Source organism: Ictalurus furcatus, chromosome 27 (assembly GCF_023375685.1).
Source record: "Ictalurus furcatus strain D&B chromosome 27, Billie_1.0, whole genome shotgun sequence".
NCBI lineage: Eukaryota > Metazoa > Chordata > Actinopteri > Siluriformes > Ictaluridae > Ictalurus > Ictalurus furcatus.
In genome coordinates this window covers 14397365-14424792 of record NC_071281.1, presented here as the reverse complement: position 1 = coordinate 14424792, position 27428 = coordinate 14397365, and the positions used below count along the sequence as shown (strand labels likewise).

General features: G+C 38.0%; 1 protein-coding gene across 1 annotated transcript; it reads left to right on the top strand.

Moving 5' to 3' along the window:
• On the top strand, nt 1-27428 carry slc12a4 (solute carrier family 12 member 4). The gene is made up of 24 exons (XM_053616984.1): nt 1-994; nt 9628-9725; nt 12786-12917; nt 13352-13498; nt 14470-14524; nt 14725-14855; nt 15041-15282; nt 15585-15799; nt 15974-16138; nt 16502-16600; nt 16775-16832; nt 16928-17102; nt 17473-17591; nt 18458-18556; nt 18723-18842; nt 18959-19063; nt 19313-19481; nt 19594-19789; nt 21233-21402; nt 21700-21831; nt 22000-22107; nt 22753-22940; nt 23238-23371; nt 25399-27428. Exons 1-24 carry the CDS (start codon nt 856-858, stop codon nt 25488-25490), a joined length of 3288 nt encoding a protein of 1095 aa, XP_053472959.1. The 5' UTR covers nt 1-855; the 3' UTR covers nt 25491-27428.

The following is a 27428-nucleotide window of genomic DNA, read 5'->3' as shown; positions in this document are numbered from 1 at the left end:
GTAATAGGCCATGTTTCTGATAAAAGCATCATGAATTTGTCTAATATTATTATTATTGTATTTATTTATTTATTTTGCGACCAGAGTCTGCAGCAGGTTCTCCAAGAAACCTGGAAAAACTTACCAACTTATTTCCTCAGACAACCCCATGACAGTGTATTTTAAATGCAAAGACGTAATGCTTCCCTATCTGAAATCTAAGCAAAGAATCTGTTCATTACCCCTTGAATCATTCTTCCTTTCATCATAAAAGAAGTCAAACCCCGTTGAGCCCCATCTTCAACTAAATATAAATTTCAATTGGAGTTCCACAGCAGGCTTTTTTTTTTTTTTGCATTAGAACATTGGTACTGATGGTGGATGTGTATTCTAATGGCATTTAAACCAGAAGTTGCTTAAACAACTTGTTTAACATTGCTGGAGGTAAACTTAAAGTAGCCGGGGGATGACATGCGCAGTTGGATATGACTCTGCCCGCCTTCTACTCTTTTGACTAACATCTGTGCAGGGGTGTGTAGGGTTATTATGCTATCCTGGCCACGTCATTTGTTCCCAAGCTGTTGCTTGGCCTGAATCATGTTTTAGAGGCCCCTTTACAAAGGGGGAAATAAGCTACGGCTGAATGGAGACTCTGCAGTATGACGGGGGTAGGGCTGGTTCTATTGAATGTCCTTACAGACAGGGGTAGGGCCCGGGGAGCCGAGGGAGGGGATTATGGTAATGGAGCGCACTGAGAGGAAGTGAGCAAAGAGCAGAGGAATGCACTTGGAAGTTGCAAGCTTCAGCTGAGAGTCCAACGTTATCTTTCCCAAAAGACAAGACAGGCCTAGATAAAGCTGCTAGGCGAATGAAAACATGCCCCATTTTACTGTGGTTCCCGTGGACGATAACTCACAGTCCAACTATGACAGCCTGGAGGGAATTAGCTGTGTGGATTACAGAGACACAGGGCAAGATGGGTACCCTGGACACGGAGACACCGTCAGCTCTGATGGTGAGTTTCAAACAAGCGCACTTCTACAAATCATTTATCATTAAGTGCTACTTTCTGACAGTTGGGAGTATCCGTGTGGGATTACATCAATTTTCCAGTCATGGAAAATATGGGATTTTTTTGACAGCCAACTTTTCCAAGTCTTTCCGAACTTGCCTGTTGAAAGGAAGCGTGGTATTTTTCATCAGGAGATATTCCCATCAATTTGCTTCCATACCACACATGACTGTGGTGACAAAGAGAAAACAATTGGAGTGGGGGAGAAAAGGAGATGTAGAAGACAGGGCGAGTAGTGTAGTAGTAATCAGACAGGCCTCAAGTGCTCCCACACCAAAGATGGAGGTCCCAGAGTTTTTCTTTTCCCTAATGCCGCCAATCATGTCTCTCTTTTCTCATGACAACTGTTATAAGTTAGTCTCACACCCTCAATCACTTCATCTGCAGCATTTCTCAGCTGCTTTCTGCCTGTCTTCTGTGTTGTTGTTTTTTTTTTTGTTTTTTTTTTGTATGCATAAAGTAAGCTACGGAGGAGTCACCACTAAAGTGAGGAAGAAACAGAGAGAAACATTGCTCTAGGGTATGAGTTTTAATTCCAGGTCATACGGGCTGGGATAGAGATCAGTATTTGTATGCCATCTGCATGCCTGAACTGGTTTTCTGGATGCCACTGTGAGCAAGCTGCCCCGTCTTAGAGCTAGGAAAGGGAATGCTATTTAATACCGAGTGGCACGTCTAAGTTTGGTGAAAGGATTTTGGTTACAAGAAATTGCTTTTGAAATCATCATTCAAATAAATCAGGATGATGTGGTTGGATTTTATGGGATTTAACACTGATGTTAAAGTTGAATAAGTAAACCTAATTCTTTGTGTAACCTTTGTATCTTTATAATGGTTAAAGTCTCAGATGTGATAGAGCCTGATAGAGCCTGATTTTCCATTCAGAAAGTTTTCTTTATATGTCTAATCAAACAAGGAAATAGTCAATAATTTTGCTATTAAATTTCCAGTGCAAAATGAATGTGTGCTATTATTCATTAAATTCTTTAACACATATATTCAGGTGATTGGGTTTGGCTTATCAATCTGATCATTCAGGAGGCTTTTACAGGCCTCGAAATACATTTCTGCACTTTTCACATTGAATATTGTAGTATTAGCATAGTTAATGTATTTGGAAGATTTGACCTGGACTGATGTCATCGATGATCGCTTATGCATCTGCAAAAGTATAAAATATCTTTACCTTATACAAAAGATGTCATCTGGACCCATCATCAGTCAGGAGGAATCAGGATAAGAATGGAAAAAGAGGAAAGAAGCGAAAGTGAAAAAAAAAAAAAGACTAATTTGTGTGTGCACATGCATATATTTATACCAGGGATAGCTTAATGTATAGATGTTTGAGTTTAATGGTTAGGGTATGTGTTTTATATGAGCACTATCTTGAAGCTGAAGGAATGGGTGGGCACAGTGATGACTTTGTTCCTGTGTGAGCTGAATGTTGTGCTGGTCGGCAGTAGACAGTGCACACATTGTGTACTATTAAGGCTGGAATATCTACAGCAGCAGCTCAGAAGCATTTACACTTTCCATAGTAACAGCTAAAGACTTATATCATATCATAAAAAGTTGGTGTGTATACATGTACCAATAGTATGTCGCTCAATGATTTTGTCTCAGAGTATGAACTGACATGGTTGCCAAATCATAACAATTAGCATGATCCAATTTGTTCAAGTTCAGGGGTGAGTGTAGGGTCATACCTTTCTTTGTAACTTTTTATATGAAAAAGAAGTTCCACCATCTTATTCCCCTCAAAATTGTACAAAATTTCCATAATTTCAGGTTACTATCAATACCAAAAGTCATACCCTTGCCATTAGTGTAGCAATGTTTATTATAATGTATTCTTTACTCTATGTAATCTACGTATCATTTTATTTAGAGCCTTTTTGATTTTCCTCCACATATTCAGCAGTTTTCATGACCTTGAACATAAATTCAGTTCTGCACAGAACTCCTATCCATTGCAGAAATTCATAAGAAGAACATTAGCCCAACTAAACATGTATTAAATCCAGTCATGGTCTGAGCATAACACCCTGCTGCATACCTCAAAACCAGCATTAGCCAAGCAGAGATAAACACATACCAGGGGAAGAAGACAGGGAATAGATGAAGGACAGGTATTTTGTGTCCAATAGCTGATTCCCAAAGATAGCAAGTTTCCCAAATGAAAAGATAAAATTGCGTAGTATAGTCATTGAATGTAAAGTTTTCTGTAAGGAGATGTTTATTTAACATTTTGGATAGCGTCTCCAGTGTCAGCGCTTTGTAACAGTCAGAGGTAAACCTGTTCCTTTAAGTTTTCCACCACAGGAACGTCTGAGGATATAGGATGTCGCATTTTGTAGGGTTTTTTTTAGTTACAAGCTGTTTATAGCTGTTATAACATAAGTGATAACACTAACTAGGCTAATTTGTTTCATGGATGTTCTACCACATGAAATATAAGTAACTATAAATGGATAAAAAGTGAAACTTGGGGCCTTAAAAATAGTAATCGTTGCTGTGGTGTAACAGGACTAAAAAGTGTTTTTAATTGAAAACTTCAGTGTGGAAACAGTAACTCCACATTGCTTTGGGTTGCGTCACACCATCCCATTGTTGATTATTAAGTGTCATATTCCTTACATAGTAAGAACTCTCTATATAAAGTACAAATTAAAATAGAAAAAGGATACCACCCATATGGGAACATGCTGACAGAACCTTTCTAGAAAGTGCATTTCGTTGGGTTTTGTTAACATAACTATACTGCTGTGTGTAATTTTCAGAATCAGTGTAATGCCTAAATCAGCCCATGGTTTCTACCAGCAGACAGCCACAGCCTCAACACTAACAGATCCAGTAGGCCTACTGTAACTAGAGAAGCATGAGGTTGCCTTATTTGACCCAGTGGGATGGGACTTTCTAATAGAAAAGCAACTTTTTATCACTGAGGACTGCCTGGCTGTAGTGAAAACAGGCAATAATGTTGGGCTTTTCACCTCCTTTCTGCTTGAAATGATTCATTTTTGCTGAAAGATAGTAGTCTCTCTCCAGGGCACAATAACTTGACTATATCCTTGTTCATTAAGCTGTCCCACTGATTAAGTTAAGAAATGGAAGAGGGCCAGAAAACTAGTTTTATAAAAGACAGCTTAATCCCTAAAACACCCTGATATAATCTAACTACTCTCTAATCTTCCATTTATTAATACAGAGTCAACTTAAGCAACAACTTGAGATATTAAGTTCATATTTTGGTGTTATGCAAATTACAGATTTGCAGGCACCTTGATATGAAAATATTAAAATAAAAAACTCCTTGGTGCAATTTTTACTAGTGTTTTTAAAATGTTAAATGATAATAGCTCAAAGATTTGCCTGTAGATACAGATCTTACATTGATTCTGTAAAACTTATAGCGATAAGGATAGGATTGTAATGCAGTACTATTATATACAAAGCAAAAAACTAAGTACAAATAAAATGAAGATTAAAAAAAATCAAGAGTAATAAATCAATACTATATCAAGAAAGTTATAGGTTAATAATTCTCACTGTTATGGATAACAGTAACAATTTCAACATTCAAAGGATGTACAAGATGCTGTTTTACAAAAATGTAGCTATATTATGTCAGTAACCTGTACAGATGGTAATAGTATTCAGAATATATATATATATATATATATATATATATATATATATATATATATATATATATAATATAAATATATATATAATGAATGTATATATATATATATATATATATATATATATATATATATATATATATATATGTATATGTATATATATGTGTGTGTGTGTGTGTATAAATTTAAGTGTGTTTATCAGACAGATAAGCAGAGCAGGTAACGAGCAATAGTGCACACTTTTAAACTTGCATTATTAGTTATATAGTCACAATTAGTTATTAGTTATTCAGTCACAATAATGAGTTAAAGTCAAAATAACGTCACAATTTTCTTTCACAGCTTGCAGTTCAGGGCTTCCCTGTGTATAACATATTCACGGTTTCAACAACTTTACAGGAGTATTCACTTTAAAATAAAATAAGAGTCACATTTTTGTAAGCTTGACTCTGTAAATCAGAATTACATTTTGAACTAACATAATAAGGTTGGGGTGAACAAATATTTCCCTGTTGGTCCACTGTTCGTATCTTATTTTACTCACCATTGTGGCCAGAGGACGTCTCCCCTCTGTCTCTGTGTGATGAATCACTGTTCCACCTGTGGCGGGAGCAGACAGGATTATAAATGCAGTTTAGTGGTTACTGCAGTTAGAAAACACAGACAGGTGTACTTGAAATTATAAACAAGAACAAGTAATGGGTTTTGCTTACAGGAACTTAGTCATAAAAATCTACACACCACTGCAGAGAAAGCCTTTAGACACAAACACACATATATACAAGAACACGGTATTCATTATCATGACTATTACGTCAAGCTATGCAGTGTGCAGCCAAAACACAGACCTTTGGTGACATACCTCAGTGGATAATCAGCCTAAGCAGCATGACTTCCTGTCCTAATACAATCTTTAAACGTCCATTAAATGAGAACTTTCTGGAAAATAGGATTTCACACAAAATCCCGTAATACGATTGTACAATGTTTTCTGTGGTTAATCGGTTTAAGTGTTCTCTAATACATACACACAGAAGATTTTGAACCCTTGGGTAGTAAGAGAATTCGGATAATAATGATATATGACTATAAGTGAATACATTGGTGATACATTGGTGGTGTGAGTATCAGCCGATATCAACACCCATCTGATATTTCTTTAAAAAAAAAAACCTACAAGTTTTTAAATGATTTAATAAACACTTCAAAATACAGTTATATATATATATATATATATATATATATATATATATATATATATATATATATATATATATATATATGGGTCAAAACAAAACGTAAAACCACAGTTGCCCCACAAAAATCACTTACTCACACTTACACTTAAGTGAAATCTCATACACAAATCCAATTCCAGTCATTTCCATTTCTCACCGAATCGGATGAAATTCATGAATAATTTTTTTCTCTGATATCCGATCCACCATTTTTTGTTGGTATTGGACTCATACTGATCCTGGATATCGGCTCATTGCCATGTCTAGAACATACACCTTCTCACAAGCACACATACTGCATGTCACAAGTATTATAACATATAGACCACTCTTAACGTACACATACCCATCCAAACTAACACAATAGGTCCGTGTAGGGCCTGTTCTCCGTGTGGTGAGACCAGAACCGTAGCTTTGTTGCCGTTCTTTGATCTCCAAAGCTGTGTGGAATTTTTTCACGTAGCGTTGTTAATGTGTTCAAACTTGTCAGGTCAGTGTGTTCCTTTCTCAGCTACAGCTGCACAGCGGGGGACACTGTGTGTGCTCTTAAAACAATTCTAAGGCTTTAATCTCTATAATGAGAATTCCAGTACAATGCTCTACACTAATGTTTAACATTTTCAGTTTGTGGCAAGATCAGGTGAGTCAGTTAAAAATTCAACGAGTTCAGTGACACTAGTGCCTCGTTAAAACATCCATATTATAGAACTTATATTGCGTACATCATAAATCATGATTCATTGCATAAATCATTACTGAATTCTCAAATCTAATTGGTCAGAAAGTGTAGATGAATTTTCTATAACAGCAGCCCAGACAAATCACAGGTTTATATTAATGCTCTCATTCTACTACAATGTTGTTTCCATAGTAACCGCAAAGTGACTTTTGCGGTTTCTCAGTCAACAGCTACATTTTTGTCTAATTAACTTCAAGAAGAATTGAGGGAATCACTGTTTATCACTGACATCATAGCAGCTACAGAAATTGTAATCACGGGCAAATTGCTTCCGTAGAAAAATAATAATGGAATTTCAAAATGTCAGGTTTTATTCCTTACTAATAAACCTTTCAATTGAGTACACTGAGGACAACTATGACACAACTATGAGGTCAGGACATAGGCAATAGTATCACATATTAAAATTACTGTAATATTCAATTTATCCTGTTCTATTACAGTTTTTGACTTCTACAATGACCCTTTCTGTAAAATACACTATATGGCCAAAAGTTTGTGGACTTCTGACCACAACTAATCCCCCTTTGCTATTATAATAACCTCCGCTATTCTGGGAAGGCTTTCCACTAGATTTTGGAGCGTGGCTTTTGGGGATTTGTGTTCATGCAGGCACAAGAGCATTAGTGAGGTCAGGCACTGATGTTGGGTGAGGAGGCTTGGGGTTCAGTCAGCGTTCCAATTCATGCCGAAGGTGGTCAGTGGTGATTAGATCAGAGATCTTTGCAGCCACTCAAGGTCTTCCACTACAACTTTGGCAAACCATGTCCTCACTTTGTCCATTGTCATGCTGGAACAGGTTTGGGCCCCTTAGTGCAAGTGAAAGGAAATTGTAATTCTACACCTTCCATTCCACAAACAAATACTTTTCTTAACCACTGGATGGCCAAACCCAAGAATGAGACAATCAAGATCAATGTAAGAAAACATTTTTGTACACTTCTTAAAATACTGTTTATAATCTACAGTCTGATCTACTCATGCTATCATCACCAATGAGATCAGAAGTTCTGTCATACTGCTTGACACTAGGTGGTAGCATTAAACCATTTTTTCATCATCTTCTACTTCATCCGTATATCATTAACTGCATAATGGGTGTCTTATTTTCATCTTCCATTTCCAGTGTTTAATTGTGCCTTGTATATAATGTGGCTGAAATCTAAAACCCTTCCTCTGGTTAACTGTAAAAGGGCCAAGTCTGTCTAATGAAGAACTGAGCAGAATTGAAACGCAGAAATGCAAAAAAGAAAAGAAAAAAAGACAATATTAAGGGAGAAATCAAGTTCATTGTGAAAGATAGTCCTTAACAATAATGGATGGATAGATAGATAGATAGATAGATAGATAGATAGATGAGTAAACATGTGATTGGATTAGTTTGGTTTTAGCTCACTTTCTGATTCACATGATTGTAATGCATCAGTACTTTGTGTGTGTGTGTGTGTGTGTGTGTGTGTGTGTGTGTGTCGCCAGTCCGCTGCATTAGTATTAGTTCTCTCTCTCTCTCTCTCTCAATGTGAGGTAACAGTGGCCTGGCTCGTGGGTGACTATGGCCAGAGCTTATAACATTTCCCACCTCAGAGAGACATGCCGACCCACAGCAATGCTAACACTAACACTAACAGCAAACTAACACAAGACAAAGGTGAGTGTAAGTCGGCCTACAGAATGCAGAATGAAAGAGAGACGGAGTTGATAGCATGAAATGAGGTTCAGATATGACTGTTTGATTGCTAAGGGCTAAACTCTGGGACATATTAAAGTCTGTTCTGATGCATCAGCTGTTGGGAAGGTGAAGGAGTTAGTGATAGGCTCAAAGTATTGTGTGGAATTGATTTGGCCTGTGAGTGTTTCTTACATATAGGTGCTGCTTGTTTGTTTGTTTGTGTATGTATGTGTGTATGAGAGAGTGAGAGAGACTTTTTTTTTTTCATTTCTTTTCTCTTTTTTTTTTGTTTTTTTTTGACCTTTGCCTTTTTTGGCTTGTTTTCTTGCATGCTGGCAGTTAAATGAATACGAATACGTTTCTCAAAATATTTATTCTGCCTAAATAAGGATATGCATGTTATGTTTTTTGAAGTATAACCGGATAGATCCTCATACTTTTACAAATAAGGGAATATGTGTTGCTTTGACAAGGAGTCTTGAATTGAAAAAGGGGAAAGTTTAACTGAGAGAAACACATGGTAAGTTTTGTGTATTTGCTAGCATAAAATCATTATCTGATATGATATACAGTGCATATCAGCATATAAATCTTTATTGCATATATGAAATGAAATATACATTTGATACTTTACGTTAAAATTCCCATAGCTAACATTATTTACTGTATTAGTCAGTATAAATTCAGTATTCTTAACAAATTAACAAAGTATGTTGGCACATGTATTACTTGATGTTAGTTTAAATGTTAATGAAACACATTTGCAATGGTGGTTTATTTAATTCCACATAATTTAACAAAAATTAACTTAAAGCATGTTCCTAAATGCTGGTAATTTAATAAACTCTGATCTCAAGTTGTAAATATTATATACAGACTCAGTTCTGAATATTGCAAGTTAACATACACGAATATTCTCATTTTCATGTTCATCGTTTGCTTTAATTTACTCATTGGTTAATGTAAGTGTTGATTGTTTGGTTTATTTTCTTTATTATAATAAAACAGTTAGTGTTAGTTACTTTGTTAAGTATAAGCTGTAATATGTGTATAAAGCTGAAGTACAAATTTTGTTAGCATTAACTTATGTGTTGAATAATATCAATTAAAGGAACCTTAATGTAAATCATAACCAGTAAATCTTGTAACATATCTTGGAGGACTACCTCATTTATTTTTCATTCTGGATATTCAGACCAACCACTCATAAACACATCAATAAATACTAATCGTTGCTTTTCTACACTGATATAAACTCTCTCTCTCACTTTCTTTCTTTCTTTTAGGGCATGGCAATCACAAAGAAGATGTTCCCTTCCTCAACAGTACAGATTCAGCAGCAAAGCGGAATGACTATTATGACAAGAACTTGGCATTGTTTGAGGTTATTGTTTTCATTTTTGATCTATTTAGAGCCAAGGTCCAAGGTCTCACATGATCTGTTCTAAAACCCTGGTGTGTGAGGGCATGGAGGAAGACTCAGGAGACAGGTGGAAGTTTAACTGAGCTCCAGGCTCACATTTATTCAGTCTGCACTTATCAGTGCACTTTCACAACGCAACAAAAGCAACACAATGGCACAAAACAGGTCCCCCGCCGCATACCCCCACTGGCCAACTCAGGCCAAGGAGCCATCCAGCCTGCAGCTGACTCACCCATGGTGGGAGAGGTAATCCACCACCACCATATGCGTCCCTGTTTTGTGGAACACCATGAATTTGAATGGCTGAAGTGCCAGATACCAACGTATGATCTGTGCGTTGGCATCCTTCATGCAGTGGATGGTAAAAGAGCATGGTAAAAGAGAGCCCTGCTTGACGCCCAGGCACTCCTTCTCAATTGTGCTGTGCTTGGTTTCACTTACCATGAGTTTCTGGCTGATTTACATGACAGGGCGGTCCTCCCCCTCCACCACCTGGGACTAAACTGCCCCCAGCCCTCTGTCTGACACATCAGTCTGTAGAACAAAAGGGAGAGAAAAGTCAAGTAAATACAACAGTGGGCCCCCACACAAAACTGTTTTTTCCTGGCAGAGATCTGGCACCTCGTTTTTAGGGAGGTCAGTCAGCGGCTGGTGATGGCCAAAAAATTAGGAATAAACCTTTGATAATAACCAGCCAGCCCCTCCCTTTTTGGTCTTGGGTCTCAGGCAGGCTGCAAACACTGTTGTGTTAATTTGGAGATGCACCTGCCCATGGCCCAAGTGGCCCAGATACCATACTTCCACCCACTCAATTGCACATTTCTTTTGGTTTGCTGTGTTTCCTACCTTTCTCAACAATCTTAGGACAGCCCTCAGATGCCAAATGTGCCACTGTCAATCATTACTTAAAATAATGATGTCATATAGATAGGCAGCGGCATAAGCAGCGTACGGGTGGAGGATTCTATACGTGAGTTGTTAAAATGTTGCCAGGGCTCCAAACAACCAAAATATAAGGGTGACAAATTGGTATAACTCAAACTGAGTGGAAAATGTCATCTTTCCCCCGAGATATTGGCGTCAAGGGAACATGCCAATACCCCTTGGTTAAGTCCAATGTCGAATAAAAGTGAGTCGGCCTAATCGATCAAGCAGTTCATCAATGTGAAGCACCAGATATGCTTCAAATCTAGACACCACGTTGACTTTCAAATATCCACACAAAAACGGACTGACCCATCAGTCTTGGGCACCAAGACGACCAGGCTGCTCCAGTCACTGTGGGACTCCTCAATTACTCCCATGTTGAGCCTAGCCTTGAGTTCATCCCAAACCACTTTTTTTTTTGTGCTCAGGTAACCAGCATGGGCGTAGAAAGACCCCAGGAGGAGTGCTCTATGAGGTCCGTGCGACTGGGTAGAGGCAAAAGCTCCTCCCTCTCAGGAACCACCACTGCGAAAGCCACAGGAACTGCCTCTCTACCCAGTTTCAGGAGATTGACGTGGTATATTAGAAGTGCATCACCTCTATCCATTCGCGTGTCCTCATGGTCGACTTGTATAACTCATAATGGGACCTCCAAGAGTCACTGCCACTTTGAAAGTAATTTAAAGCTCGATGTGGGTAGCAAAATGAGTACTTTATCTCCTGGTGCAAATTCCTGTAGCCAAGTACCCATGTCATACAGCCGGGATTGATATCCTTGCGCCTGTAGCATATTCTCCCGTGTTAACTGCAACAGTTTTGCTCTCAGGTCAAGAACATACTGAATTTCATTTTTGCTGTTAGAAGGTCATTCCTCCCAATTTTACCTAATGACATCTAAGATGCCACAAGGCTTGTATCCATACAATCATTTGAATGGGGGGAAACCCTGTATAGGCTTGCAGGACCTCTTCTACTGCAAATAACAGGGACTCAAGCCACTTATCCCAATTCCACACATCATCGTGAATCAACTTATGAATCATACTTTTTACCATCTGATTAAACCGCTCAACCAGGTCATCTGTTTATGGATGTTAAACACTGGTGCAAATTGATTTTATCTTTAATCTAACTTTAATCTAAATGAATCAAATTCTTATCTAAATTTGATTGAATAATTCATAGCACTCATATAGCTTCATTGATATACAGTAAACATAGTGCCTTGGTCAGTCCTCTTTTGGGATCCCGACTCAGGAGGTAACATGCAACGCTGTGCTGAGATGTTGCACAGAGGCATGGCTTCCAGGTATCACGTTGTATAATCCACCAGGACTAACACAAAGCAATATCTCTGCATGCACCTTTCTAATGGCCCGACCAAAAAGGAAACCGGGTTCGGGGGCTGGTTCTGGATCCATTCTGCCATTCCTGTCCGGGGTCAAGTGACGAATTGCTCCAGTACCACTGGCTCAATGATCTGTTCCACATACCACTCCTCCTTCATCAACCACCTGTGACGAGTCCCTCAGCTGCTGTAGGTGAAGGGGAGGCAAACCTCGGAGAGCTGCAGTGACCAGAAGCACCGGTGGTCTCCCAGCGGTGCTGACTCGGGAGACAGGTGGAATTTAAACTAAGCTCCGGGCTTGCATTTATTCGGTCTATGTTTTTCAGTGCACTTTCAAAACTCAACAAAAGCAATACAACAACAGGAAACAGGTCTGTTCCAGATTCATGGCATCCACTCTTTGAGGTTTACGTTCAATCTTCTTGGTGTGTATGTGTGTGCAAGTCTCAGAAGCGCGCTCGCTCGTGCTCTCCCTCTCTCCCTCTCTCTCTCTCTTTCTCTCTCGTGGCTTACGGAAGTCACTGAAAGCAAAAGTGACACAAATAAGTAGACTATTGGTAATGAGACACAGGTGAGAATCATCATGTGTTACCATGCCCCCACTGCCACATCTATAAATAATAAATCTGAGTATCTATCCTACTATGGATGGAGAAAGATAATCTAGTAGCAGAAATAATTAGAAAAGAAGTTTGTGTATGTATCAATTTTCTCATGAAATTTCTCGGATGGATTTCTATCTACAGGAAGAATTGGACATCCGGCCCAAGGTCTCTTCCCTCCTCAGCCGCCTGGTCAACTATACAAACATTACTCAAGGGGCAAAGGAGCATGAAGAGGCAGAAAGTGCTGATGCTTCAAAGAAGAAAATGCCAAAGGTTCAAACCACACAACTACACACAATCTTTTAGGACAATCATGTATAAAATATATTTTTTCTAAATGTAAATAATGTAATGCTGCTATCAATTGAAACATCTCATACAGTACGTGACTCACAAATGAAGAACATTAGTAAGCAACTACTATGAATTATTTAGCTGCTACAGTGAAACTAATAGGAAAATGATTTGCTTACAAGAGTCCTGGGATTAAATTTAAATGTGTTTAAATTTTTACAGCTATTTTGAGTAAAAAAACAAACAAACAAACAAAAAAAAACAATGACTGAGTCATTATTATTATTAGATATTGAGTCATCCACATTTGCTTAAACATATGGCTTGTGAAGTGAAGTTAGACTTGGTATCAGTCTCCGCTAAAAATTGTGATCCACACTGATCTTGTTTTCTCTTTTCCCTCATTGCTACAGTCTCCAAACATGGGCACACTGATGGGAGTTTACCTGCCGTGTCTGCAGAACATATTTGGCGTTATCCTTTTCCTGCGTCTAACCTGGATTGTCGGCACAGCCGGAGTCGTGCAGTCTTTCCTCATTGTCTTCATGTGCTGCTCTTGTGTGAGTTGTTGTATATCAAACACCTACACATATACACACCTAGATCTTCAGAGTTTATATATATATATATATATATATATATATATATATATAATAGGGATGGTGTGATGCAGCCTGATATGTAGTTGATTATTTTCGTATACAAGCATGTCTTAAAGTGTTTTACTCCTCTTATACTCTAATAATTTGCTAACAATTACATTTTAAAAATATTAATAAATGACACGCCATTTACACAACGCCCACAAGACAAGTTAGTTCCTGTTATCGCTTACATTATAGTACCTACAGCAAATTATATGTCCCTTATCAGCCTCTCTCTGACAAAAAAAAAAAAAAAACAAAAAAAAAAATCGTAATGTTACTAAGAAACCAGTGGGGAAAAAACTGGGGTTAAGGATCATTACAAAGAGCTGTCCTGGAGACTACTTCCATAAATGTCAGATAAACATCTCTTCACGAAATACTTCAACATTTTTTTCTTAAATAACGGCACATTTTAAAAATTTGTTTATTATTAATCTATGATTATCTGGAGCATCCATGATACAAGTTCCTCTTAATGAGACGTTACTATAGAAGCCATAACATATTAGAACGAGTACATTTAATATAAACCTGTGGTTTGTCAGCCAGCACTACTGTCAGAGCTGCTGTTATAGCAAATTCATCAACATTCAAGAAATCAGTTGCACAGCTTAGTAATTGAGATTAATAATTTTTGTCACTTGTAAAATATTTATAATAATAATAATAACAATAATAATAATAATAATAGCCTACTAACAAGACATGTGTCACCAACTGAAAACCTAACCTTGATCAATATTATACAAAACATATAACTATATCAAGGTTATGTGTGCTAGCTTGTATAAAGAATTCATGTCTGTGCCCTTACCTGTATCAAAGAGTCAGAACTAAAATGATTGCAAACTACAATGATTAACCACTTTCATACTCTTTTACAGACAATGCTCACAGCGATTTCAATGAGTGCCATTGCTACCAATGGCGTTGTCCCAGGTAATGCCTAAAATAACCTGCTGTATACAAGAGTTACCTTTTCTTCGGACAAACAGACAAGAAAATATTTTCACTCTGTTATTTTTAATGTTCACATATCATGCATGTAGACAATGAGCTCACAGTTAGTTTATCTTAGTAAGTGTATCGAAGTGTTTGTTTATTATGTCCATATCAGTGGTGTGTGGTCTGTTTTCCAGCTGGTGGTGCATACTTTATGATTTCACGCTCTCTGGGTCCTGAGTTTGGGGGTGCAGTGGGGCTTTGTTTCTATCTGGGAACAACCTTCGCTGCTGCCATGTACATCCTGGGTGCCATAGAAATATTTCTTGTAAGTCGAACCCTTGTTATTCTTATTTACATTAGGAACATTTCTAAAAACCTGTCCAGGGTTACATTCATACTACATACATACCGTTCCTCATGGTTGCATTACTGTTATGGAATAATTCATGGTAGTCAATATACCACTATACAACATTAGGATATTTGATAATTGTGTTCTAAAATCCACAGAAATATCTGGTGCCGCAAGCAGCCATATTTCATGCCACTGATGTCCATGCAGAAAACAGCGTCATGCTGAACAACATGAGAGTTTATGGCAGCATCTGCCTCAGTCTCATGGCTGTCGTGGTGTTTGTTGGAGTAAAATATGTGAACAAGTTTGCCTCACTTTTCCTCGCCTGTGTCATCATTTCCATTGTTTCCATCTATGGTGGGGCAGTGAAATCCATCTTCCAGCCCCCGGAGTTCCCGTAAGTCCAAGTACACTCTAAAAACAGAATATAGCCAGATTTATGACCTCATTCATAGAAAACTGTAGTAAAATGTTTTAAAGGAATGGGGGTGTATTGGTGTATTGGGTGTACTGCTTGATGAGATGAACAAATTAGCAATGCAGTGACTCATGGTAGTTGCCTAAACATTTATGAATCATCAAATGCACTGGACACTTAATGCTGTGCTTCCTGTTTTTAGTTTTTTGCTGTAAACTCTGATGAACTTTGACCTTTGAAGCCAAAATGCTGTGATAAAAAAAATATTTATTCTTGCTCAGGATTTGTATGCTGGGGAACAGGACGCTGGTGCGTGATCTTTTCGATGTATGTGCAAAGACCGTACTTGTAGGGAATGAGACTACTCCCAGTAAGCTGTGGAGTAACTTCTGTAGTTCAGAGAATGGCAGCAGTTTTCACTGCGATGAGTACTTTGCCCAGAACAATGTGACCGAAATTCAGGGAATTCCTGGACTGGCCAGCGGAATTATCCGAGGTAGGAAGATCTACTATGAAAAGTATATTTGGACGTTTGTCCGAATATTCAAAAATGTAAGGAGATGATTTTTAAAATTGCATAAAATTGGTCCTAACGGCTATACGGTTTCCCTGCTATGAAAATGTATTTCCATAAAGTCAATCTTTTATACGGAGTGTGTGTTTGATGCAGAGAACATGTGGGGTGATTACATGGAGAAAGGGCAGATTCTGGAGAAACCCAGTTTGTCCTCTGAAGATGTCCACGGTTCTATGGAGTCCTTCAGATATTACGTATCTGCAGACATTGCCACATCCTTCACCCTCCTTGTGGGAATATTTTTTCCTTCAGCCACAGGTACAGCCATTTCAGACAAATGATGATATTCTATATGGTGCACCACAGGGCTCTGTACAAGGCCGACTTTGGTTTTTATTGTAAATGCTCCTACTGTATTTAAACCTATTATTAAATGGAGAATGGAGTCCTTTACCTATGTTTATTCATTTAAATATCATTTTCTAATTGTATACATGTTTTGTTTTCTTTTTGTTTTGTGGTATTTTAGTTACTTTGATCTTCCTTTCACTTTTAAAATTGGTATTAGAAAAGTAATATACTATTGATTTTATGATTTAAAAAAGAGAGAATTAATTGACAAGTCTCTCAGTGTAGCTCTCACTAAATCATGCTTTCTCTTTCTCAATTTTACTCTTTTAGGCATTATGGCTGGATCAAACAGATCAGGAGATTTGAGGGACGCTCAGAAATCTATTCCTGTAGGGACAATATTGGCCATTACCACCACCTCCCTTGTCTGTATCCTCCATGTTGCTAATTAATCTGTTTATTTTCATTTACCCCATATTGAATCTCATAGCGTCTGTAGCAAAAGAAAATACCCACAAATATTGGCAGACAAAACATCTTATGCATCCCACTCAATCTAAAACAACCTGTGAAATCTGTTTGTTCCTGAACTATCACTGTCAGATTTCAGTTCAGTGGTCTTGTTTGGGGCCTGTATTGAAGGAGTGGTTCTCAGAGACAAGTAAGTAAGATTGCTTATCCAGCATTTCAGAAAAAAAATTGAGTTCACATGCATTTAAATGCCTTCACAAGCAAATTTCTTATGTGAATGTACAGATTTGGAGATGCAGTTAGTAAAAACCTGGTAGTTGGCACGCTCTCCTGGCCCTCGCCTTGGGTCATTGTGATTGGCTCGTTCTTCTCTACGGTAGGGGCAGGGCTCCAGTCGCTAACTGGAGCGCCCCGTCTCTTGCAAGCTATTGCAAAAGACAACATCATTCCTTTCCTCAGAGTAAGACCTTGACATTTTCTAAACATTTAGTAAACATCCCAAGGCATATGACTAGATTAGACCTGCATGTTCTGTTAATTACATAGCATTGCATGTACTCTTGGCATATTTTTTCATTGTTGTTAATTTACAACTGACTTTTGCAACTACTGTAGCTACTGGATAACACTTAATAGTTTCTGAATAATGTGCTTCAGAATAATTAAACAATAAGTTGGGACTATCTTAGAGGCTATCTGAATAATTATGATGATCTGCTGTTCTGGGAAGTAATAAACAAAGATAGATATATTTGCATGTTACTATGCAAATTACTGTACTTTGTATAATGAGCATTGTGTTTGTGTGTGTATGCGTGTGTAACATCTAGGTGTTTGGACATGGTAAAGCCAATGGGGAGCCTACATGGGCCTTGCTGCTCACTGCACTTATAGCTGAGCTGGGCATTTTAATCGCATCACTGGATTTGGTGGCTCCCATTCTCTCCATGTAAGAACATAACACACAGTGCATAGAATCACACACTCACATACATGCCACACTGTACAATGACACTGTAACTGATATCCTTAAACGTCAACAGATCAGCATGTGTGCACATCTGAATCCTGATCATTTTACCCATTCTTCTTGGCAACATTGTTCAAGCTCTATCAGATTGGATAAAGCCTTTTAGTGAACACCAATTTTCAAGTCTTGCCACAGACTTTGACTGGGTCAATCGAACTAATTCAAGCTGTTGGTTTTGAGCCACTGCATTGTTGACTTGGCAGCATGCTTATGGCCTTTGTCATGTTGGAAGGTAAATCTCCACCTCAGTCTCAAGTCTCTTGCAGATTGGCACATATTTTCTTCCAGGATTGTCCTGTATTTGGTTACATGTATCTTCCCCTCAACCCTGACCAGTTTCCAGTCCCTGCTGATGAGATTCATTCCCACAACATGATGCTTTTGCCATCATGATTCACAGTAGCAATGGTGTTCTCAAAGTCACAAGTAGTTTTGGGTTTCCACCAAATTTAGCACTTTGTGCCAAACCCAGGGAACCTTTTTCCATGTTTTCTGAGTCTCCAAACATGATGCTACCATCTTGTTCACCATGGCAATGGTGTTCTCAGGATTGTGACATGTTTTTGGTTTCCACCAAATATAACAGTGTCGCCAAACTGGATTTGTTATGGCTTTTTAAAAGTTTATTCCAGCTTTATGGAGTGTCTGGGCTATGGTTGTTCAGTGAGCAGGATTTCTCACAGATAGAATAATTATCCTAATTGATTTTTGTTTTGTCTGCTTCTCTTGCTCTTGTACTTGCTTGTCTTATTGTTAATAATGTGCCTATGTGCTGGCCTCCTCAGGTTTTTCTTGATGTGTTACCTGTTTGTAAATTTGGCTTGTGCTGTACAAACTCTCCTGAGAACCCCAAACTGGAGGCCACGGTTCAGATACTATCACTGGTGAGTGTGCATGCCGTCTGGAATTGTCTTCAGTTATGACATTTATTTACAACCACACTAGGGTTGGTAAAAAAAACAAAAAAACAACAATGCAATAATGAACAGCATTGTAGCTTTTAAATAGAACAGGAATATATATCCAGTGCCCTATTTGTCTATTTCTCAGGGCGCTGTCTTTCCTAGGAATGAGTATGTGTCTGGCTCTAATGTTCATCTCGTCCTGGTATTATGCCATCGTAGCCATGTGCATCGCTGGCATGATCTACAAATACATTGAATACCAGGGGTGAGCGGTGGTTCAAACACTTTAATTGTTTAATTCACTGAGAGAACTGGAGTAGCACCAAGGTATATGCTATCGTATAGGCACTTTATCTCACTTTCTATCTGCCTGTGTATCAGAGCGGAGAAGGAATGGGGAGATGGGATTCGGGGTCTGTCACTCAGTGCTGCTCGATATGCTCTGCTTCGTTTGGAAGCCGGACCACCTCACACCAAAAACTGGAGGTTTGTTCTGTTATTATATCAAACAAGGGCAATCAGCAGGATCAGGATATCGTAATCCTTATGTTGCATGTAAGGTTAAGGGTCATAAAGTTAAGCTGCTTAAAAACTATTATTATTTATTTATTCATTTATTCATTTTTTCATTTGTATTTGCAAGCACTCCTGACGGCAAGAGAGTCCGATATTTCTGGTTAAAATATAACATAGCATTGCATTGAATTAACAGTTTGGTTCTAACTACATTTATAGACCACAGCTGCTTGTGCTGCTGAAGCTGGATGAAGATTTGCATGTCAAATATCCCAGAATGCTGACCTTTGCGTCACAACTAAAAGCTGGAAAGGGCCTGACGATTGTGGGATCAGTAATCCAGGGCAACTTCCTGGACAGCTATGGTGAAGCTCAGGCCTCGGAACAGGTAATGATATGATTAGTCACTGAATGTAAATTTAATTTCTAAATGAATGCCTGGAAGCATGACACTGACCTGGTGCTTCATGGTCACAGAAAAACTGTTGTGTGTGTTTCAGGCCATAAAGAACATGATGGAAATAGAGAGAGTAAAGGGATTCTGCCAGGTGGTGGTGGCCTCAAAGGTGCGCGAAGGAATTACCCATCTTATTCAGTCATGTGGGTTGGGTGGGATGAAGCACAACACAGTAGTTATGGGTTGGCCTTATGGCTGGAGACAAAGCGAGGATCCTCGAGCATGGAAAACTTTCATTAGTAAGTGCCCTTCTGTGCCATTATCCATTTTTTCCCTTTTAGTAGGCTTGACTTTATTAAAGTATACTTGTCCATATTCTTGGAAATGTAAAAGATTATGAACTAATATTTTAACAAATTGAGTTAGAATTTCAGCAAACACCTCAGTTAATGGTAGTGTTCATAAAGCTACATGGCTCTGACATAAGCCTTACATAAACAAGTACAATTCCAATAGCTGCTACCTGTCAAAAAGACTCCTTTTGTGATTCTTGATGTCATGCATTTCTTTTGACATAAGGTTATGTCTGTCTATTTATTAGAGATGCACCGATACTAAATTTCTCAGCCGATACTGATAACCGATTATTCAGAGTGATATCGGCCGATACCGATAGTTCTGCCTTTTATGCCTTCTTTTAAATTAATAATAATTAATTCCACAATTCTGAAGGAAATGCAAATTAAAAACTTTATTCTCTCCATTTCAACAAGTTGTTTGACAGTAACTGTAAAACACATTACTCACATTAACACATGAACTAAATTCTGAGGATTAAAGTAAGATTTCTTAACTTATTGAATGTTATTAATTCATATTAACATTGACTGAATTCTAAAAAACCTCCTGTTAGTCTCACATTCACTCTCGACAAACAAAAGCATTTCTACTTCATCACTGAACATCAAACTGCTTATATATAGGCCTAATATAAACTTCTTTTTTGATTATATTAACATTAACTAGATATGAAATATACTACTCTACAAATCTATTTTTCTGTGCAATATATGCTACTTTTTTGTCAACTCATCTTCATTTAAATGTTTCAACGGTGTACTGGCCCTTTAATTCGACGCGAGCAGCGTGGGAGCAGCTGGATATAATCGGCCCTGATCATCTGATGTTTTTAAACTATCGGCCGATAGCAGGAAAAATAGCCTTTTTCGTCCGATACCGATTATCGGCCGATACATCGGTGCATCTCTACTATTTTTATTTATGTCGACTTACGTCAAAACATAAGCTCAGTGTACATCAGGAAAGTTTTTCTGAATACATATGGCAATAAAGTTTCTTTTTTCTTTTTATAAGATGGATATAAAGTGTTATGACAGTGCTATAAAATTATAACGTGTGGTTATGTATATTTTCATTTGCACTTGGGTTAAATTAGGTTTAAAAAAGATTTTAACGAAAACCAATGACAGTGTGGTGGTGCTGATGGTGTGAAATAGATTTGATATCTTTTGACAAAAGGCTGCTTTAGGACAGTTAATGTCTGTTGGAATAGGCTTTTATAGTATAAATGTTTATCTAGGTCTATGCAGGTCAGATTAAATAGTTTGTCAGGGCTTTGTAGATTGTATGTAGCCCTATGAACTTTATACTTAAGTAAATATATCATTAATGGAATTTTCTGGAAAATTAAAAAAAACAGTTTGTTTGTTTTTGATATTTAGATACAGTTCGGTGTACCACGGCTGCCCACCTGGCGCTGATGGTGCCAAAGAATGTGTCGTTCTACCCCAGCAATCATGAGCGCTTCACTGACGGACACATCGACGTATGGTGGATAGTCCATGATGGGGGAATGCTCATGCTGTTACCCTTCCTTCTCAAACAGCACAAGGTTCAAATTTGGTCTTTTAATACAATACATAAACATTGAACACAAACGCTGAGTATAGTTAATCAATATTGCCAAACTAATGATAAAATGTGGGTCATATTCATTTGCTATTACCAAAAAGTTTGTATAGTTGTCTTAGGTTTATCCCCAGCCTCCTTGTTCATTGGAACATTCCATGTTTATTGTATACGTGGAGTTCATTTTCAGCACTATGGCTCATAAATGTAAATAAAATTGAATGCTCTCTTAAATTACTTCTATATGCTAAATGCATCTTATGATCTCTGTGTTGTTTAGGTATGGCGCAAGTGTAAGATGCGTATTTTCACTGTAGCCCAGATGGATGATAACAGTATTCAGATGAAGAAGGATCTGGCAACCTTCCTATACCAGCTCAGATTGGAAGCAGAGGTTGAGGTGGTGGAAATGGTAAATAAATCACCTTCAGCTAATGAATTATCCTAACCTGTTTAAAACCATACAGTTTAAACTGTGTTAGCTTTATGCCATGATTGCTTGGGCTTGGCCTACCTACGTGAAAGCATGCACATCCCTGGAACTATTCTAAAATCATGTTATTTTTGCTGTTATTTGTAGCATGATAGTGATATCTCTGCATACACCTATGAGAGGACACTAATGATGGAGCAGAGGTCTCAGATGCTGAGGCAGATGAGACTCTCCACAGCTGAGAGGAACCGAGAGGTGTGTGCATAATATCTATTCAACAGACTGCCATCTTATTCTATGCATTATATAGCTTATATAGAAATCTCTTGAAAGTATGATGCTTTTTAGAAAATAAACAATGATGGGGTGGTAAGATGTGGCCTGAATGAATGAATTGGATGCAGCCTGACCCTGAAGCTGATTATTTTCAAATAATAGCAGTATTTTATTCCTTTTACACCACAGCAAATTGCCAACAATTGGAATTTTTTCATTTATTTAAAAATATATACTTGTTTTCTATTTATAGTTAAACTAACTTGCAATGCGTTACAAGTTCCTGTTATCACATAGACCCTCACCAGTCACGTTTTCTTCTTTTTCACATGATGTCAATTTAAACAAAATGCAGCTTGTTACGTTGTAAACTACAACGACCTGAAGTCACTCAAGACCCCTTCTATAAATGTTAAACATACGAGTCATCACAGAAAACTTTATATGATTACACATATTTTGTCTCCTATACAAGTCCCTGTGTATGTTGTTATTATCATATTAACAAATAGTTGTCTCTTATAATAAACATGTGCAGATGAGACGTCTCTTACCTCAACATAACGTTGATGACTAAAATCTAAAGTAGTGGTTTGGTACTGATGTCCCAATTGTTCCTAATAGGCCCAGCTAGTGAAAGACAGACACTCATTGGTGCGAATGGGCAGTTTGTACTCTGATGAAGAAGAGGAACCTCTAGATATAATGCCTGAGAAGATCCAGATGACGTGGACCAAAGATAAGCTGGACACAGAGAGACGAAACCGCAACAACGCTCCAGAAAACTTCAGAGAACTCATTAGTCTTAAGCCGTGAGTACTGAAGCAAAAGTGCCTTCGTTTGTTTCTAGTTTGCTCTGAATCTCTTGTAGGAAACAGTACACTTAACTTGAGACAGTATTGGTAATTGTAGCTTTTTAACAAAATGTTAGCAAAAATGCTTATGCTAATCTCCTTATAACATTTTTATCCCTTTGTGCTCACAGAGAATGAGCTTGTATATAAAGTGCATGGCATTATAACTGCATTTATGTGACACTATGAGCTGGTTTATTCGGTCTCTGATTTGTCTCTTGCTTTATCAATGGTTTTCGTCTATCTGCGAGACAGAGATCAGTCTAATGTGAGACGGATGCACACAGCAGTGAAGCTCAACGAAGTCATTGTGAACAAGTCCCATGATGCCAGGCTGGTGCTGCTCAACATGCCTGGGCCTCCTCGCAATCCTGATGGAGATGAGAACTGTATCCTTAACATGCTGCAAAATACTGACTCAACAGTACTGAATAAACGCTCGAACAACTTTACACCTTAAATTATATTCATTTATAGTCCTAAAGTCGTAATCAGTATCCCGGCTCCAAAAATAGTAAGCCGTAGCAACTTTGATGGTGTGTAATGCATTTGGGAGTAGTGGCTTCTCAGCTATTAAAAGCTTGCAATAGTGACCAAAAGTTTCCTCTTCCCAATTTCTTCATGAGAAATTCGTACAAATTAGAACGAACAAGGATAATGTGGTTGCGTATCCATCCATCCATTTCCTGTACCGCTTATCCTACACAGGATCACGGGGAGCCTGGAGCCTATCCCAGTGGCCTCAGGGCACAAGTCTGGGGACACCCTGGATGGGGTGCCAACTCAACGCAGGGCACAACTGCACACACATCCATTCACACACTACAGACAATTTTGAGATGCCAGTCGGCCAACAATGCATGTCTTAGGACTAGGGGAGGAAACTGGAGTATCCGGAGGAAACCCCAGAAGTACGGGAAGAACATGCAAGCTTGTGATGCAATGCAATCCTGCATACTGTATGTGTCACTGTCGAATTGCATATTTCTAGCTGGTAATGTGGCTGTTGTTTAGCCCTGAATTAGTTAGTTTACTGGTTGATGTTTCTACACCATAATGGCTATTATGGACACCTGACCATCACATCTATACGTGATGCATTCCAGATTTAGACCCCGTTTGCTGTTATTTATAATAACCTCCACTCAGAGGCGTATCTACAGGGCAGGCAAGGCATGTAATTGCCTGGTGCCCCGCATACTGAGAGGGCCCCCGAGGGCTGATCATTTAAATAATCAGAAATTTTCAATTTAATGTGCAGCAATGTCTTACAACAATGTGCAGCAATGTCTCAGCAGCCCCTTTAAAGTGAGCCCCTTTGCAGGGCACTCACGATCTTGTTTTGCTTTGTGTATGTGCTTGAGTTACCCTTTAACACTCAAATCATGTGAGCTTTAATACTTGTAAATCAATCTGAAGAATGAACATCTGGCAGCCAGAAGTGCAAGGGAGGAGGAGGAGGAAAAGAGGAAACAGGACAGTTGTAAGTGATGGAGATACTGACTAATGAATTAAGCATAATGAAAGGCAAACAACCCCACATCTAGTTGTTCAATTTCAGTTTTATTTCACCGTATTATAAAATGAATTATTGGGGGGGGAGGGACACAGTTTTGACACAGTGTTCAGCAATTGTAGCCCCTTTCTTTATTAGTTTGTTCTAGGTTCTTACGCTTGTTTTCCAATAAAGAAATGAAGTCTTCGAAATATGCGTCTAGTGCGATTCCTACAAGGAAGTAAAGGGTCACAATAAAATCATAAGAACAACATAAATCTGTCAGAAGGGCCCCGCACATTTATTTCACCCCCACAGAGGTTCACCTCTGCCTCCACTCTTCTGGAAAGGCATTGCACAAGAATTTGGATTGTGGTTGTAGGAATTTGTGCTCATTCAGCCACAAGAGCATTAGTTCCAATTTATCCCAGTGGTGTTCAGTGGCATTGAGGTCAGGGCTCTGTGCAGGCCACTTGAGTTCTTCCACACCAACCTTGGCAAACCATGTCTTCATGGACCTTGCATCATGCACAGGGGCACTGTCATGCTGGAACAGGTTAGGGCTTTGTAGTTCCAGTGAAGGGAAACTGAAGAGACATTCTATACATTTTCTGCTTCCAACAATTTGGGGAAGACCCACATATGGGTGTGATGGTCAGGTGTCCACAAACTTTTGGCCATAGATCGTATATTTCAGTTTAAAGACATTTTTGAGCTGGGGAAACTTCCAGGATGAGTTTCATCTCCATGTTCTCTCTGCAAACTGCAACATGTTTCCATCCATGTTGGGATATGAGATAAAACCCCTTTATTGATCTCTTGGTGAAACAAGGCATTTAATAGTATTAAGATTATTACGGGCATCACTATCAGACTCCGTTGTGTCCGAATCCTGTGTCTTCCCTAACTCAGACTTTTCAGATATGGAGTTCCTGGAGGTGTTGACAGAAGGTCTTGAGAGAGTGCTGCTTGTAAGGGGTGGCGGTCGTGAGGTCATTACCATCTACTCATAACATGCCAGATTTTCCCTTGAAAGACTAATTGGGGGCTATGTAGAATAATAAATGCTATCTAAATTTGAATTTAGATATAAAGTATCAATATTTAGTGAGAGACATTTATATCTCACAGAATTTCAGTTGCGATCCATTCTAAATGAATGCCCATATGGCATTCTCTGGCTGCAGACTTGCAAGTATTTAAGCATTAGGAGACATGGCTCATGTTCGGGAATGATCTACATCTGCACTAAAGCATGTTTCAGCTGATAAGAAACCAGCTTTGTTTACTTGAAAGACTGAAGTCAGCTCATCTTCTACTCATTAGAAACTCATTAAACTATTTGTAGTTAAATACTGTGGCAAAGAATCCACATTAAACAGGAAGTTCTATCAGTCTGGACAGGGAAATAAAATTGCATCCACATAAGTCTGCTGTTTTGAGAAGTGTTACTGTATATAACGTTACATTAATTCAGAGCATCTGCAGACACATCAGTACATGTGTTTCTGCAAGATTCTTTCTGACCAGCTTCAGTCCAAACACAAATTCTACTTGTAGTTTGAAAAGTGGTGATTTTTATTTTATTTATTTCCTTATTTATTTGCTTTTACTCCCCATTCGCTTAAGAGCAGCAGGATGTAGATAATGGTCAAAGAAAGAGCATTGAGTTTGTTCATGATTTTGGGTCGAAACATGAAATGATTTTATAACTTATGACTTTTTGTACTGAATTTCAAAGACATTTTAGGTTAAACTTTTGTAAATGAAAAGAAGGCATGTTTTTCATACTTAGGCATCCACACAACTCACAATGACAGCTGTGAAAAAATGAAAATGAAAATGAAAAAATAAATCAATCAATCTCAAATTCAACTGAGTTAGCATGTGTTAATGCTTGATTTGCTTGTGTTCATGCAAACCTAGTCAAGCCGAATTACTCACAAACCCGAGACTCGTGAGTCACCAACTAACAAGTATATACGAGACATGTTTATACATCATGTACAGGGCCCGCTTTTTACTGTATTAGTCTCAAATCATAAATTAAATCCATCTTATAGATAAATTTTAAAGGAGCAGCCATTAAACGCACACGAAACAATACTACAAGAAAGTCTGCAAAATAAAACATGACAGATTACACTTTTATAAAATAACAAATCAACAGTAGGGTGATGTAATGCAGCCCAGCATGAAGCATAATCACTGTTACCACCCTGAAGTGGACTGTTTTCCTATTGCAGCACGTCCTGTAGTACTTTGTCCTTCTTATGCCACAGCAATTTGTCAATGATTACAATTTTAAATGTATTAATGAATGACATATTGTAGGTCATTATACATATATGTTCGTTACACTTAATGCATGACAAGCTGTTACCACATACATTAGAGCAACTATAATCTTTCCGTCTAAACTATACTCTGTCCATCACCACCCTCTTTTTTTCTGTCTCTTAAAGTTAATAAAACAAAAACAAATGGAGCTCGTCAAGTTCTCGAGAAACTAGAAGGCGCAAAGTCCTCTGTCCTGAAGTCTTTCCTGTGGCAGAAAACAAAGTCCTGACACTGGAGACTCCTTCCATGAATGTTAAATAAACATCTCATAGAAAACATCATCATACCAATGATTAGATTTTTCTTTGTTAAATAATGACACCTTTCCCCCATTTTATTTGTTTATTATTAGGTTTAGGTTATGTGCTAAAGTGCCTTAAAACTGCCTATTGTTTAATGAGTTATACATGAATAGTAGGAAAAACACAAATGTAATATAAATAATGAAAATAGTATGCATTTAACATAATGATATTATACGTAATGTAAATAATAATAAAAAAAAAAAGTAACAGACAGTGAAATGCTTTAATATGAAATACAAAACATGCAAATATTAAATCATAATAACTGACCAGGCTTTTACCCAATTTTACAACAATTATGGCATT